This window comes from Hyla sarda, chromosome 5 (genome assembly GCF_029499605.1).
Source record: "Hyla sarda isolate aHylSar1 chromosome 5, aHylSar1.hap1, whole genome shotgun sequence".
In the NCBI taxonomy this organism is placed as follows: Eukaryota; Metazoa; Chordata; class Amphibia; order Anura; family Hylidae; genus Hyla; species Hyla sarda.
This window is the reverse complement of record NC_079193.1, coordinates 58,755,609-58,771,035: the sequence shown is the minus strand read 5'-3', so window position 1 is coordinate 58,771,035 and position 15,427 is coordinate 58,755,609. Positions and strand designations below refer to the sequence as shown.

General features: G+C 40.1%; 1 protein-coding gene across 3 annotated transcripts in view; it reads left to right on the top strand.

Annotated features, from left to right (window-relative positions):
- The window catches only part of DNAJB6 (DnaJ heat shock protein family (Hsp40) member B6), an 83,720-nt gene extending 69,977 nt beyond the window's left edge, over positions 1-13,743 (top strand). For 2 of the 3 annotated variants that reach the window (XM_056519568.1, XM_056519567.1), the window contains exons 9-10: positions 7,013-7,228; positions 13,119-13,743. In XM_056519568.1, the coding sequence (XP_056375543.1) occupies positions 7,013-7,228; positions 13,119-13,201 (299 nt within the window). In that variant the 3' untranslated portion in view covers positions 13,202-13,743. The remainder of the gene's footprint in view (positions 1-7,012; positions 7,229-13,118) is intronic. The other variant, XM_056519569.1, reaches the window with a different exon arrangement.
- Positions 13,744-15,427: the final 1,684 nt, after the last annotated feature.

The following is a 15,427-nucleotide window of genomic DNA, read 5'->3' as shown; positions in this document are numbered from 1 at the left end:
AAGCTGGAGAACCCCTTAAACCCCATGCATAACTTGACCAAAGCAGACAGTTTTTTTTTTTTTTTTTGCGGCCCTGGCACCCATAGATAGTACCCCGCCAGACAACTCCACCAACCGTGTAATAGAAGTAGCTATTATAAGCTTCATTTGTTTTCTTCATTCGTCTTGCTGCTAGTTGCTACCTTTTATACTTACTTACTTTTGAAGATAATGTAGCATAATAGTCGCTAGTGGTCTATTTTTCCTTAAATATTATGTTTGTTTTCTTCTATTTTTCATTCCTTGAAGGGAAGTAGTAGATGTTACTTCAGAAAAATGCTGAACAGAATCCAGAGCAAATATCACAGTCCCCCTCCTAATGCGAAAATAGCAAAACATGATCATAGGAGTGAGCAGTGTCCAGACAAACATGCTGTTACATTTCTAAAGTGTTCATGTGTGTGTATGTATCCACACAAAATCATATCCACATATAGCCTCTTGACTGAGAAGAATATACAATAAAAAATTCCTCTAATCCACCATTAATAGGACTTTGTGATTCTCAAATATTCTGGGTTGTTTTAAATAACTTCCTCAAGAGAAATGGCCTAAATTAAAACAGTGATACAATCTATGCATTAACCACTTGTTTAGAAGAACTTCCTTATTGGTTTCCTTGGCTTTGGGTGAACATTTGTTAGAACAGTCCCCATCCTGGTATTGTATAAGAGGTCCTGCAATCAGCTAATCAATGGCGCTTGTAACAGTCAATAATGATCGCGTAAATGAACCCTTAGGGCACTTGTTTTTTTTGCATAAAATTTGATTACCTATTAAATATCTAATTAGTTGTATTTATTAAGTGGGTCAAAAACAACCTGATTAACCAATGAATGAGTGTTTGCGCATTTGTCAGCTGATCGATGCCCGTATTGGGCTATGTTCACACTGAGTAAATCAAGAGTAATTCATGCCGAAAAATTTACAGGCGGAAAATAATTAAATTTTCGCGCGAAATTGGGGAGAAAGAAGTGAAGGGTTTTTCAGCCATTTCCGCGCGAATTCCACACGAAAACAATGTTGGGCGGATTTTTTTTTTACCATTGACTTCTATTGATTTCTGCTAGTGGATTCCGCTTGAAGAATGAACATGTTCTTTCTTCAAGCGGAACGGAATTAATCGTCGGAATTCCTCTAGCAGAATTTCCGCAGTGTGAACAGGACAGCGGAAAAAAACATTATAGTCAATGGGCAGAGGAGATGTGCATTAATTTGGAGCGGAGAATTCAAGAGGAATTACTCGAGTAAATTCCTCTTGAATTACTCCGTGTGAAGGAGCCCTTACACAGGGTAATGTTAGCCTATTTAGCCAATAATTTCCCTGTGTAATAGATGGTGGTGATGGTGATGTGAAATGTATGACTATAAGGTGCATTTAGGCATTTTACTGTAAATGTTTCTTTAGATTGTTTTGGGGTTTTTGTTTACATTTACCTAATACAATGTGTTCTCTGTTCATGGAGAAAAGAAATGCTAAATAATGACCGTATTAGGACTAGTTTAGACATGTCAGAGATTTGTAGCCACTTTGACAAACCAATCCATGAATCATAGATATACAATTAAGAGTGCTCTATGGGTGTAGTGATTTATTCCTATCCTCCACGGTGTACAGAATTGCAAGTTTTTTTTTATTCATTTCTCCATTTTAAAGGCTTTTGCAAGCATGGTGAATATTATAGTATTTGGAGTGAATTAGGGTTATCCAGAAACAGCACCACTTTTGTCCTCAGTTTGTTCGTGGTATTGCTGTACAGTTCCATTGAAGTGGATGGAGCAAAGTTTTAAGAAAGGTGTGATGCTGTTTTTGGTATAATGCAAAAAATAAAGAAATGATATAGTGTAGTAGACAGTTCTATTCCGTACAACTGTATGTGATAAAAACAATATACCACAGTACAACTGTATGTGATAAAAATAATATACTTTTTTTTTTTTCCCCACGAGCCTATAGGTGACAGATGTGTGTGTGTGTGTGTATATATATATATATATATATATATATATATATATATATAGTTCAGGAGCTTATGTCTTCTACCGTCAGTGTTTTTAGCCCCTGTTCTGATATACCGCTAACAGGTCATGTTTTCAGGATTTTCATTGGACAAAAATAATTGCTGCAGATGGCCGTAAGGGAAGGCTGGGAGTTGTAGTGTTGCAATATTTGGGGTATTACATGTCGCTAAAAGTCTGTGCAGTGAATGACACCCATTAGCCCTGTGAATGAATGGGAATCTGTGATGCAAACAGTATATTGTTGAGGTAAATGAGACTACATAAAACCTATAGAATGGTTCTCCACTTCCTGAGCTGTGGTGATGTCTTATGGCTTAATATTGACTGGCTTGCTGCTGATCCCTAAATGTCATGGAGGTCCTGTTTATAAGCAGCTCAGCTATGAATGCATTATGTTTACTATCGATGGAGTCTGTAGACTGGATGAGAACCGACAAGAAAATATTTACAAAACCCTTGTGCACAAATAAAGGGGTTAACCACCAGTGTGGGTGTATCTCTCCCGTCCTCTCTGCTGGTGCTCGCTGTAATTGTAGTCTACCTTCATGTTTCTATGGTAACTAAGATTCAGAATCCTGTAGGCCTAGACCTAAAGATAGATGTATGCAGAAAGATGAAGGGAGTCGAAAAACCTTGATATTAGGATTAATGCTCATGTACTGTAACCATTTCCTAATCCTCTGACTATAATTGGATGTAGCGGTATGACTAGTCGGATTGCAGCACCATGTCCTGGAGGGCTCTCATGTTGCCTGTGGAACACGTAAAACATTGTGCTTCTCAGTGTATGATGAAATATAGTGCTTTATCATTATGACTCCAATATCCACCGTGCTGAGGTGTCTTGTGGTTTCTACTAGTCATGCCTCACACTTATAATGCATTTCCTGTTCTTGAAGAGACCCCTTTAGGTATCCTGTAAATACTTGAACTCCGGTGGATCACATATGCTGGTTACTTCAATGAATATCCCTGTACAGAGTCTCATGGAGAGTGCCGTCATATGGTCCTCCATACAGAATTCATATATATATATATATATTTTTTTTTTATTTATGATTGGAGACATTCAGATCTAAAATAAAGGCCCATAGAAGTCTATGTATGTCATATTACAGCTTAGAGCTGCTATAGGGCATAGTACAGTCTTATGCATGAGTCTTAGCAGATGGTTTAGCAGACTTGCAACCTAGCAGACTTTCTATGAAATTTTCACAAGGAAATTCTGCACTGGTTCCATTTGCAGCAGCCTCCCATTGCTTTCATTTGGGTTCTGTTGCTCTGTTCACATGGCGGAAATACATTGCAGAACTTTCCACAAGGAATTGGATTTTGAACAGACCCTTAGGGCTTGTCCACACTTGGCAATTCTGAGCGGATTTCGCTTGTGGCAGCCTTCCATTGTTCTCCATGGGAGGCTGCTGCTCAGTTGACATGTTGGAAGTTCTGTGGCAGTATTGGATTCTGCCAAAAGAATAAACATGCTCATTCTTTCAGCAGAATCTTCCCGGAAAAGTCCATTTGTTTATGGGGCTTTGAATTTCAGAGGTTAATTTTGGCACCAAATTAACATTGATTCTGGAAAGAAAAGGAAAATTGAAATTTGAAGGAAATGACTTCTTTCTTTAGCAGATAGGATTAGTTTGGTAAAAATGGTAGTATTGCTGTAAATTTAGTTTTTACTGTTCGCTGCACCTGTTTGGATACCTGATATATGGTTCCGAGGCCTAGAAGCAGCATTGGATAAATTGATATGGGGACGGGGCATGCATGAAATACACAGATTTGGTTGGATTGGAAGGTGAAGTGGGATTAGGCTTTGCCGAAACTTAAATTTTATGTCTTAGCCAATAAATTGCAGAATTTAAGAGACAAGAAACACAACAGGGTGGTGGCTCCATTTTTAAAGAGCCAGGGATAACATTATAAAGATATAGTGGAGTTTGTGGAGTTTTTTTTTATAGTTGATAAACATTGAGAGCACTTATCATTGGTTTATCTGTATCGAAAAGTGTGGAAAGAAATGAAAGTTGTGTGTAAGATCACGGGTAGTTTTAATTTTACACAGATATGGGAAAATTCAACATTTATGGAATTTATTTAAGGTATAGGAAAATATTTTTGGCTAAGGAAGGGTGTTAAAGTCCTAGGGCAGCATTTTGAAGGAAAGCAACCTAAACATTTTGATGGGTTTGAACTAAACGAAGCACAAGTTTTGGTATTGGAAAATAAAAAAAGGAACAAAAAAAAAAGTAAAAACATTGATTCTGGGTGGTGCGGATCCATGGAGGAATTCCTTGTAGAATTTCCGCATTGTGAACATATCCTAAGGCACAGCCGAAAATGTGCGGAATGTCTGCCGGTAAACACGGACATTACGCACATTTGCTTGTTTTGACGGCACTAGGATCGCTCGTAAATGTACGGTCTTTATAGACGGCAATGCTTTTCTGAGTGGAATCTGCAGAAACATTAAACTGGTTCTGGATTTCTGTGTAGCAGAATCCCATTCCGCTGCAGTGGAATTCCACCATATGTACATAGCCGAATTCTCTATCTTTACCAGCCTATCCTAAAGTCTGCTTTTGAGCGAATGGATCTGCACTCTATATTAGGTTTCCCTATTAATACCTTCGTAAGGTCCGAATTTGATCGTATTCATAAAGTGCGATATTGAATATGTCGTATAAAAGAAGATTCTTGCACAAGGTTCTCTGGCTCTTTTAATATGGAACTTCCTTGACCCCCCTGGGGCATTGCTTCTTGCTTACCTGTGCTATATGAACACTATCTCAATGTCATGAGTTACTTTATTGGCTATTCAGTGAAAGAAAAGCTTTCCCTGTATAAGATAAACATGTTATATCCTGCTTGTGGTTTAATAATTGATGAGTTATAGAGCATATTTTTATAACATATAAGCCATAAGTGCAAAGAACAGTCCTATAGTAATTTGTTTTATTACTCTTTAGCATTAATTTCCAAACAGTGTTTCTCCAACTGTTGCAAAACTACGACTCCCAGCATTCCCGGACAGCCGAAGGCTGTCCGGGCATGCTGGGAGTTGTAGTTCTGCAACCGCTGGAGGAGCATTGTTTTGAAAACACTGGATTATACAATGTCAAAGCTCTTCTCTATACTATAAGATATGCGAAGCCCCCTTCATTATGCAAAGCTTCCATACATGTGAGACACTTGGGACTTCCTCTCAGCAGGAGCGGGCTTATCTACAACACTGATGGACACATCTGACAGATATGGGTAACCAGTCATCCGTATTTGCCAGTGGACAATAGAAGCTGTCATTCAAGAGCTAATGTATGTGCCATGTTGACCCTAACAATATAAGAAAATTACTATTTGTCGAAAAATTGGGAGGACACTTAAAGCTGCCTGAAATACGCCATCTCTACATATGATCTTTACTTTGTCTATGGTTTTATGCTTAAAACAGCCTAAGAGAACACTTCAGTTTATAAAAGATGAAGAAAACATTAGAAGATACCTTTTAAAATTACCATAAATAAAGATTATAATCTTTATTGAACTAGAAGCTTACAGATGGCACCAAGTATTAATTCATGGCACCAATGTAGTAGAACTGTAGCATCTTCCAGCTCTTGCAGCATCTTTCCTTTACTGATTCTATTGAGCTCACCTGATGCCATAACGTCGTTTTCTCCATAAAAAAAGAAATTGGTTATTTGTGAGCAGTAACATAATGCAATTGGCACATACGGTTGTGTTCTTATGGGCATTTGTCTTAAAAACCCATCCCTTGTTTTTTCGGAATACATCGGTGATGGAAAATTCTGTAAATGACAGAAAATTTGGACACTTTGGAGGTTTTTCATTGTACAGTGGGGGGCCCCCTTCTCAATACCACTAGTGCGGTTTTAAGATGGTGTGAAGTAAGCACGGGAGTGAAAACTATCTCATACTAGCCAAACCAGTCTCTCCAAAAGGAAGAGTCATTCATCTGTAGACAGCTATTGGGAGGTTTCATTTGCCATTGCCTTAAAAATAGGTCTCCATGGCGCGGATCTGAAAGAGTCCGTATCTCCACAGGGCACCTCTCTAGCCAACCAGTAACCTGCACGGTGCTTTCGAGGGCGTAGAACCCTGAACTGACTGTCTACAGATTGGTAACACTTCCCTTTGGAGAAGACTCTCTGGTTTGGCCAATATGAGATGTTTTCTCTTTCCTCTGGAGGAGAGCAGGTTTGCATACTTTTTCCAATGAAGCGCTGCCTGATAGCCTCAAGCTGACTTATGAGCAGAGTACTTGCCACTAGGATCTAAAACAAATGTGTCCTTATTGATGATATGGCTTGGTTCTGGTGGACAGAAGCTTCTCAGCCAGACATTGTACTCAAAGGGGAACTCTAGGGATAAGTCTATGATTGCGGGGGGATTGCTGGAACGCCCTGTAATCTCCTGCCTGGCACCCTTGTGTTCTGAAGATTTTTGTTTAAAACATTGGCTTTCCTCATGCACAGTGTGGTGGTGGTTGGCACACTCCATCCATGCACTGTCTGTGGGAGAGCTGGAGATACACAAGCACTGTACTCTTGCATCTCCGACTCTCCCATAGACAGTGCATGGAGAGAATGTGTTGTCCAACAAAGCTCTGTGGACAAGGAGAGACAAAAATCCTCAAAACACCATGGTGTCGGGCAGGAGATCGCGGGGGTCCTAGCTGTTAAACCCCTCACAGCCATACGCATATCCTGTGGATAAGGGGATAAGATTAAAAGTACCACAGTCCCATTTTGAAGGGAACCAATTATGAGATTTTACCATACATAACGTGTTGCAAATGTTTTCTATAGCAATTTAGTTTTCCGGCTATGTGATGAAAACCTTGTCTCTCCCCTTCTTTTCATGTTATTACAAGACATTTAGATATGATCTAAGCTTTTACCCTTCTCTCCCTTTTTTCCCCTTATAGGTGTGGCAGATGAACTGGCCCTTGCAGAAGAATGTAGACGCCGGGGACAGAATGCTTTGCCTTCAAGCAGTAAGACTTCCAGATCTCACAGACCTCCTGCCCTTTCCAGGCATGGTCACAACTACATAAGTGATGAGGAGGAGGATGACAGGCCGCGAGGCTCAAACGTTTATGGGGATTCTCACTTTTTATCTTCAGGTGTGCAAAAAGAGAGCGGTGAGGGGGTTACAGATGATAATGTGTACATTAGCCAGTCAAGTAAATGCACAACACTACCAGAGAAAAAGCACAAATGCTGCTGCGTTCTACTGTAATAAAACCAGGTTTCCATGTCTGCAAAAAATAAGGTTTAAAGATGTGGATTTTACGGTTGTCATAAATAGAATTTATTGTTCTTCATGTGTTCCATTGACTATCCCCAGGAACATTGTCCACTTATCTGCAGTGTATCCTTATGAAATAATTGCAATCCACGTAGGATTATTTAGGAGTAGAAATCCAGCTACATAGAATTACCATTGTCCTTTTCCAACAGTCATATCTCCTGCATAGGCAGAAATGCAAAGATCACGTGCTAAGGCCGGGTTCACACCTGCGTTCCATCCACTCATTTTGATCTGTCTGATGGAGCTTGACGCTGATATGAACCTGGCCTAACTGGTTGCAGCCACCACAAGAGGGAGATTGCTGCATACTGTCTTAGGCTTCTTTCACACTGCTGTTAGTACACGGTTGTATAACTGCTTTCGAGAGAGCCGGGCAGAATAGTGGGAGAAAAATTACTGCTTGTGCCGTCTTTTTGTCCCGTTATTCATAAACAGTGCCGACGGCCCCCATAATAGTAAATGGGAGCTGCCTGGACCCATTGTTGCCCGTTGCTCTCAGTCATGAGAACGGCCATTAAAGGCGGGGGGGGGAAAAAAAAAGACTTTGACGGTTGTTCTCGATGGGGAGCAACGGCAGTGTGAAAGGGGCCTTACTACAGAGTTTAATCTGAGCCAGTATGCAATAAGCTTCCTTTTAGAGGTGGCTGCAGGCTACATGTCTGTGTGGGATCTGGAGTTGTCAGATAAACATAGCTGTATCTAATATTAAGATATATAAAGAAATTAACATAGAATTTCCAACGTAAATAAGAATTAAGGGTGAACGTTCACTTCATGGATCTATTCATACACATACTATATATGTTCACAATTGCACTTCTATTGACAGCTTAACGTCCACAACTACAGACTGTTGGCTGCATAAAATCAGCAGTGATAATTCCTGCAGTTGATGACTTATTTTATTCAGATGGTTCCATTTCTGAATTAGACATTTGTTAAAGGGGTTTCCCGGGACTATTCTGATTGTCTATGCAAACCTGACACCCCGGGTGCTCAGTTGATCAACGCTCTGCAGTATACAGTGAGGCCCCATTCACATGGTGGCATTTCCAGACAGAAACATTTTGGCCAGATATTTCGCAGGCAGCAGGTGCTCATAAATTCCACTGTGTGAATGGGGCCTGAATGGGACTGGAAACCCTGCACCGTTCTTCATATAGAGAGCTGTGCTGTAGTTACCAAGTGCCACCACTTTACAGTAAACATCTCAGGGCTTCTTGTCCCATTCATTGTGTATTGCGGGGTGTCGAACAGCTGATCAGCGGGGGTTGTAGGCTTTGGCCTCAATCAGTATAGTCCTGAGCAAAGAAAAACAACCTGTAAAAAAAATGTATAAATAATAATTAAAGGGGGTACTCTGCCCACAGACATCTTATCCCCTCTTCAAAGGTCGCGGCCGTGGAAACCCAGCGTTCTAAATTTACGGTTTAGAATGCCGGGTGCTAGAGCTGGGCGGTATGACCAAAGATGTGTATCACGGTATTTTGGTAAATTATGGCAGTTCCACAGTATTTAACGGTATTTACCCCCCCCCCCCATCATCATTTGATGGGCGCTGCTCCCCGGTTTATCAGCCCAGCGCTGCGCTGTCCCCACATCGGGGGACTATTCATAAGTCACCCGGGAGCACTGCTTCTCTCCCCCCTGCCAAATAATTATCAGCCGCTGCGCTGTACTGTACTCTGTATTCCTGTTCCTGGGCTGAAAATATTAAAAATAAACTTTAACTCTGCTTCTTCCTACGTTCCCCCGTTGCTCTGGAACCGGCCTCATGGTCCTCTTGCTGCTTCCTGGGGATGGGAACGTTCACAGAGCCGTCAGCCTATCACCGGCTGCAGAGATGTCCCGCCTCGGCCGGTGATAGGCTGAGCGCACTGTCATGTAAGGAGCTGGCTGGCTGGGGACAGCGCACTGTGGCTGATAATTCATTAATTTGAGGGGCGGGGGGGAGGGGGGGACCCGTGCTGTCAGACATCTTATCCCCTATCCTTTGGATAGGGGATAAAATGTTTGTGGGCAGAGTATCCCTTTAAGACATATTAAGAAAAAAATAATGACACCTCTGCCAATGCCATTCTGATGATTACTGAGCACCCAGTGATTGCCCACTTCCTGGCAGGGCTGCCAACAATTCAGAAGTTCTGGGACAGTGCATAATTTTATTTTTTTTTAAATCACAAACGTGTATTACTAAAAAGAAATCTCCCCATTTTTAAGACAGATTGCACTTTAGCAGGTGATTGTGAGGTTTTAAAGCTCATGCCTATAATGGTCTTATGTCAGTATATTGAGCTATGGAATTGTATACCTTATAATCATTATTTCTTTATAGTTTTATTTAGCTTTATTTTCTTTTACGCTTTATTAATTTACAATTTGTTTGTAAAAAAAGAAGAAAAAAAAAGATTGGTTGTCCATAATTATTAAATCGGGTTGGCAACCCTGCTTCCTGGTCCCATCTCGACACACAGGAGGTGGCTGGAAATGTCCTCTTGACCAAACACAATTTTTTTTTGTGTAGGTGTGTGTTGAGAAAGGACCAGGAGAGCGGCAGAATAGCATGGAAAGTAATGCTTTATTTATTCATTTATTTCTTTTATTTCAAATTAATTAATTAATTTATTTTATTCATTAATTTATTTATGCAGTCTCACCCCCCTTTCAAATAAATAAATGAATGTAATAAAGAAAGAAATAAAAGAGTAAAGAGTAAATATAACTATAAAGTAATACCTTTCTCACCATGGCGTGTTCCTCCCCCGTGCAGCTATGGAATGGCACCGTTCTGCTCTGTTGCTCTCAAGTCTTTGGCATTGTTGTAGAAAAGTGGAATTTGCATGTTCTTCTTGCAGTCAGACTTAGCATATCCTTTATTGACTTAAATGAATCCTAGCCCTTCTTAGAGCTGCACGGTCCAGTGTAATCCTCTCCTTTGCTTAGAATGCTTCTTACTGTGGAGCTATAACCATTCTAAAAGAAGCTCCGCTAGCAGTGTACAAAGCTGCATTCTCAGGTGATCATTCAGGCTCCAGTGCTTCACTCTTTAACCTTTTCCCCTGTAACTCCAGGTGCACAGGGCAGATCCAGACTTGATGGAGTCATGAAATAATATAACATATCGTATGACACAAAGAGCCTTGTATTTGCAAGCCGCCTGTATATGTATTTTCTGGACACAGGATGATATACAATTATGTAACCTTAAAGGGGTACTCGGCTGCTCAGCATTTGGAACAAACTGTTCCAAAACGCTGGAGCTGGCGACGTCATAGCCCTGCCCCCTCATGACGTCACACCCCGCCCCCTGAATGCAAGTCTATGGGTGACAGTCTCCAATAGACTTGCATTGAGGGGGCGGGGTGTGATGTCACAAGCTCCAGGCGCCAGCTCCAGTGTTCGGAACAGTTTCTTCCAAACGCTGAGCAGCAGAGTACCCCTTTAATACTAACTGCAAGACATCTGAAAAATGTAACAACATATGGTGCTGTAGTGCCTCTACTTATCCTAAATGATAGTAATACCCCCTGCATGACGTATTGACGTTTCCTGCATTCTGAGTACACTGTGGAAGTGAAGACTATCATGGTCAGATAACATTTAGTATTAACCTTTCAAGGTACAAGACAGGGAAAAGGGTTATAGTTGCTGTATTCAAATGTAAGTAAATTATTAGCTAACCTTTAGTTCTGTATATAGTTTATATGAGTTTTTAAAGCTGTTTTTTTTTTTTTTTTTAAACAGCGTGCCTTCAGCTGTTGCAAAACTAGCTGAAAATTGCTAAGCTGGGATTTGTAGTTTTGCAACAGCTGGAGTCACACTATGAAAAACACTGGTTTACAAGTACAATACCTTGAACAACAGGCATTGACCACATATGTACTGAGAAGTCAAGAGGATAAGCCAAAGATTTGCGCAGAGGAATCATCCTTTGCGGCACTAACACGTCAAAAGAGATTAAACAGTAACAGTTTCTGGACAAACATAAAGGGTTTAAAAAAATAAAGATTTATTTAATAGTCAACACACAATGCACTTCAAAGGTTTCAAATAGTCAGGACCTGATTATTATAGTATACCCGTTGCTTTGAAAAACTTTTTACATGTCCTAAAAACAAATCGAAAGTTTTAATCTGTTGGGGTGTAAGTGTTTAGATCCCCACCAATCATTAGAATGGGCGGGGAGAGGACGACACACTGCCCGAAACAATCCTATAGACTTATATAGTAAGTTTGTCTCCTAATCATGCCCTTTTTCCGTCTCATCTAGCAATATCTTTACAAAATATAAAAAGTTGACAGTGCCAATTTTAATACATTTTATTATTTTTCTGGAATCTGTTACTGTTTAACATCTTTTGCTTGGTCAGCACGGTAAAGCATCCTTCTTCTGCACGATTCCTTGGATGGTCCCCACACCTTCCATTTAAAGTTTATGGCACTGGTGCATGTAGCCAAGTGCTGCTCTGGCAGTTGATAGGGGTTCAGACGAATCCCTATTGATCTAGCCTTTATCACCTATCAATTATTTAAATGTTGATAAATGCTTCAGGCTGAAATACTTCTTTAATAAAGTTAGGGGCATCATTAGGACCTACTTTTAAAGCAGTTTAACTATGTTAAGGTGAACAAAGACATTAGATGACCATAATCTGTTTTAAGCTGAGTACACATCGGCTTACTGTCAGTCAGACCTACTGACTTTGGTGATACCGGCCATCCATCTAATGTGTATGGAAGGCTCCTGACTCTCCACAATGGCGGATATAAGGGGAGAGAAGGATCAGGCAGTTGGAATTCAACAAGCCCAATCCTTTTGTTCTGAACGGAGATAAGCAACAGTGAGTCTGACAACAGCTTATTTTTGCCTTTCCCCATTAGGAACACATACAGGCTTGGATGAGCTTGCATCGATGTGTTAGGAACACATACAGGCTTGGATGAGCTTGTATCGATGTGTTTCATATAGGGAGAGATTGCTGTCTGAAAAATAAGCAAAGTAGTTGGCTCACAGGAGACAGAGAGTGCTAGAATTTACAGGCTTATTTCATATAGTTCAAGTTCTGCTTTTCTGCAAATTTTTGAAAAAAAGGGAAAAATTCCTTTCAGGGGTTATCAAGGAATAAAAAAGCGGAGCTAATTTCTTGCAAAACTGCACCAGGCCTCAGAATGTGTGTGGTATGCAGCTCAATTCCATTCCATCTAAGTCAATGGAGCCAAAAAGTAATGCCTGGGAACAGGTGGGGTGCTGTTTAGCTCTGTTTTGTTGGTTACTGGATAACCCATTTCAATAATTTTTACAATGTGTGGGAAGATTTTAAAGGGGTTGACCAGAGTTAGAAAAACATGGCTTCTTTCTGCCAAGAGTAGTGTGCCATCGATGTCCAGAGGATGTGTGTGATATTGCATCTATGCCTATTCACTTAAGTGGATCCAAGCTGCAATACCAGACACAACCCTTGGATCTGAATCATAAGCTTATGTGAAAGGACCTGACAGCGGTGCTGGCTTTTTTTTATTTATGGATTCGCAGAACATCACAAACCCAGACTGTGGTGGATTGGTACAGTGGATGCAAGTAAGTTAATAGTAAATTACTGACAACATATAGTCATGGTCTGTAAAGACAAGAGTTGCCAGTTATTTTTCTCATATATTTTCGACATGTACGTGATGAACCTTACAACCTGCCAAAATTGTAATACTAATTTTTTCTTTAGGACACAAAGAAGGAAGCAAGAGGAAGAGACAGAAGCATCGAGAGGAGCAAAAGAAAATCAAGTCTTCCAAACCGTACCACTAATGTGAACCCACAAGATCTTTATACCGTACACAGAAGAGCACCACCTTTCCATGGCCGCAACATTAACACCTATCTTGTATTTGTACATATATTTCTATTTGAAGCTTTGTCACCTTATTAGACTATAATAAAAATGAGTAGAGATGGCTCCTGCCACTGGTGGTCCATCTTTCTACACATTGTGAATTAGTTTCCCTCTGCTGGTACCTCTTTTGTACCCAGCAAATGTGACACAGCTACACTTGGCACAGGGAATCCTCTTCACAGGATGTTGAAGAGATTGTGGTGCCCTTAAGTTTGGTCAGTGCTTTTGCTATTTCCCAGAATTGTAAGGGGTTTAAATTATATTGTGGTTGCACTAGAAATTTTTGTTTTTCTTTTTTCCTTTTTTAGTGTATAAAGCAGTTGGTACATATATACAACATGCTTAGTAGTAAGAGGTTTCTATTTGGCACATATGTAAGAATAGGTTTGCCAAAAAAGTAAAAAAAAAATGTGTACCCTGGCTTGGAAATAAATGTGCCACACTGATTTATGTGGAATATGGTCTGTGTTTTTATTGTGTCTTATACACTGTGTATGTATTAATATTCAAAAATACTAAAATGTTAGTTTGATGTAAGAAAGTTATTTGGTAAAACTAGTCTTTTGAAGTGTACCTGTCATTTCAGGTGACTTTTCACGATGCACTGCCCTGTGTGTGTACATGAGGAGCAGCATAGTATCTGCTATGATGGCTCCCATAAACTGCACACACAGAAGAGGGAACCAGCTCCCCTATATTTCTATATCTCACTCTCTCAAGCAACCGCATAGATGACATTATAGAGCAGTACTGAGCAGTGTAAGCTTTGAGTCCAGCACTTGGGGAAGGGGTGGTGGGAGCATGAAGAGAGATAAGATCTAGATATTAGATCAGTTCTGTATCTCTCCAGCCACTCCCCCTCCTCTCGCCATAGAAATTTCTTGGTGACTTGCTCCCTCTGAAAGCTGATCAGTCGTGTGGTGGACTTTTCGCACTTTTTGAAGAGTGAATGCTGAATTTAGTAGATAGGTGAAGAGTAGAGCAAGGAAAGAAGCCTAGTAAGTAATATATTTTGGGACAAACATATCTCTTTACCAAATTTTATATTTGTGCAAAAGACAGTGATCAAGGCAACCCATTTGGCATATGATGTCCCTTAATTGGGATATCCTTTATAAACCAGAGCAGAGAACTGCAAAGAGAATCTAGATCTCAGGTAGACCTAATCCATATATGTATTATATGGACAATCATTTTTTGAGATGGTTAGTGGTCAATTTATCAGCTGTTTATAGGCCAAGGAAAGAGATAAATCACTAGTTTGATTGGCATGAGCATTCACTTCAACTTCACATGTATCATGGTGGCCAATGTTGCAACCATATTGGGGGACATTTATCAAGGTATTTAGAGACTTTTTTTGCGTACAAAAGTCTTTGTAACTTTTTGCTTACTCACCAAAGTCTCACAAACAGCCTTACCTAAGCAAATTTCAGTTTTCACTTTGCAGTGGTCAGGTATTTATGATGTGCGAAAGTCGCACGTAGGCAAAAAAAAATCAAATCTACTCCAGGTCTGACCCGAAGTACAAAACTCCTGTATGTGAGCAAATTAAAAAAGTCTCACAAAAGTCTCAGCTGCGACTTTTTTGTTTTGCTTATGTGCTCCAAATTTATTGACCCCCTGTCATAGTATGATAAATATGTAGTACATAAGCAAAATTAAAGCACACAAATATAAATAAAAATGACTTCAGAACTTGCTTACCAAAGCAAACAATGATAAATGTCCCTTCTTGTGGCTATGGAAGATATGGGCGTAGTTAACAAAGAAGAAAAACTACACCGTATAGCGCACACCCAATATTTAATTAATAAATGTCAATCTTCAATATACAAAAATTACATAAACACAACTAATCAGACAGATCCCCATTAAAAACATTTAAAAAGGCACACAAACGCCCTCCCACAACAGGGAGACGCCCAAAGGACCTCTCCCAGGGCACCTGAATGTTGAGTATCTCCTATACTGTGTCATAAATGCATAGTAAACTCAATACAAACATGAATTCCAAGACCAATATATAAGGTTTAACCTAGCCCCAAAACGAATCATTGACAATAGTACAACCTGTCAGTCGGCAGTCCCACATATACATATAGGGGTAAGGCACTGGAAAACCAGAGACTGTATGCAGT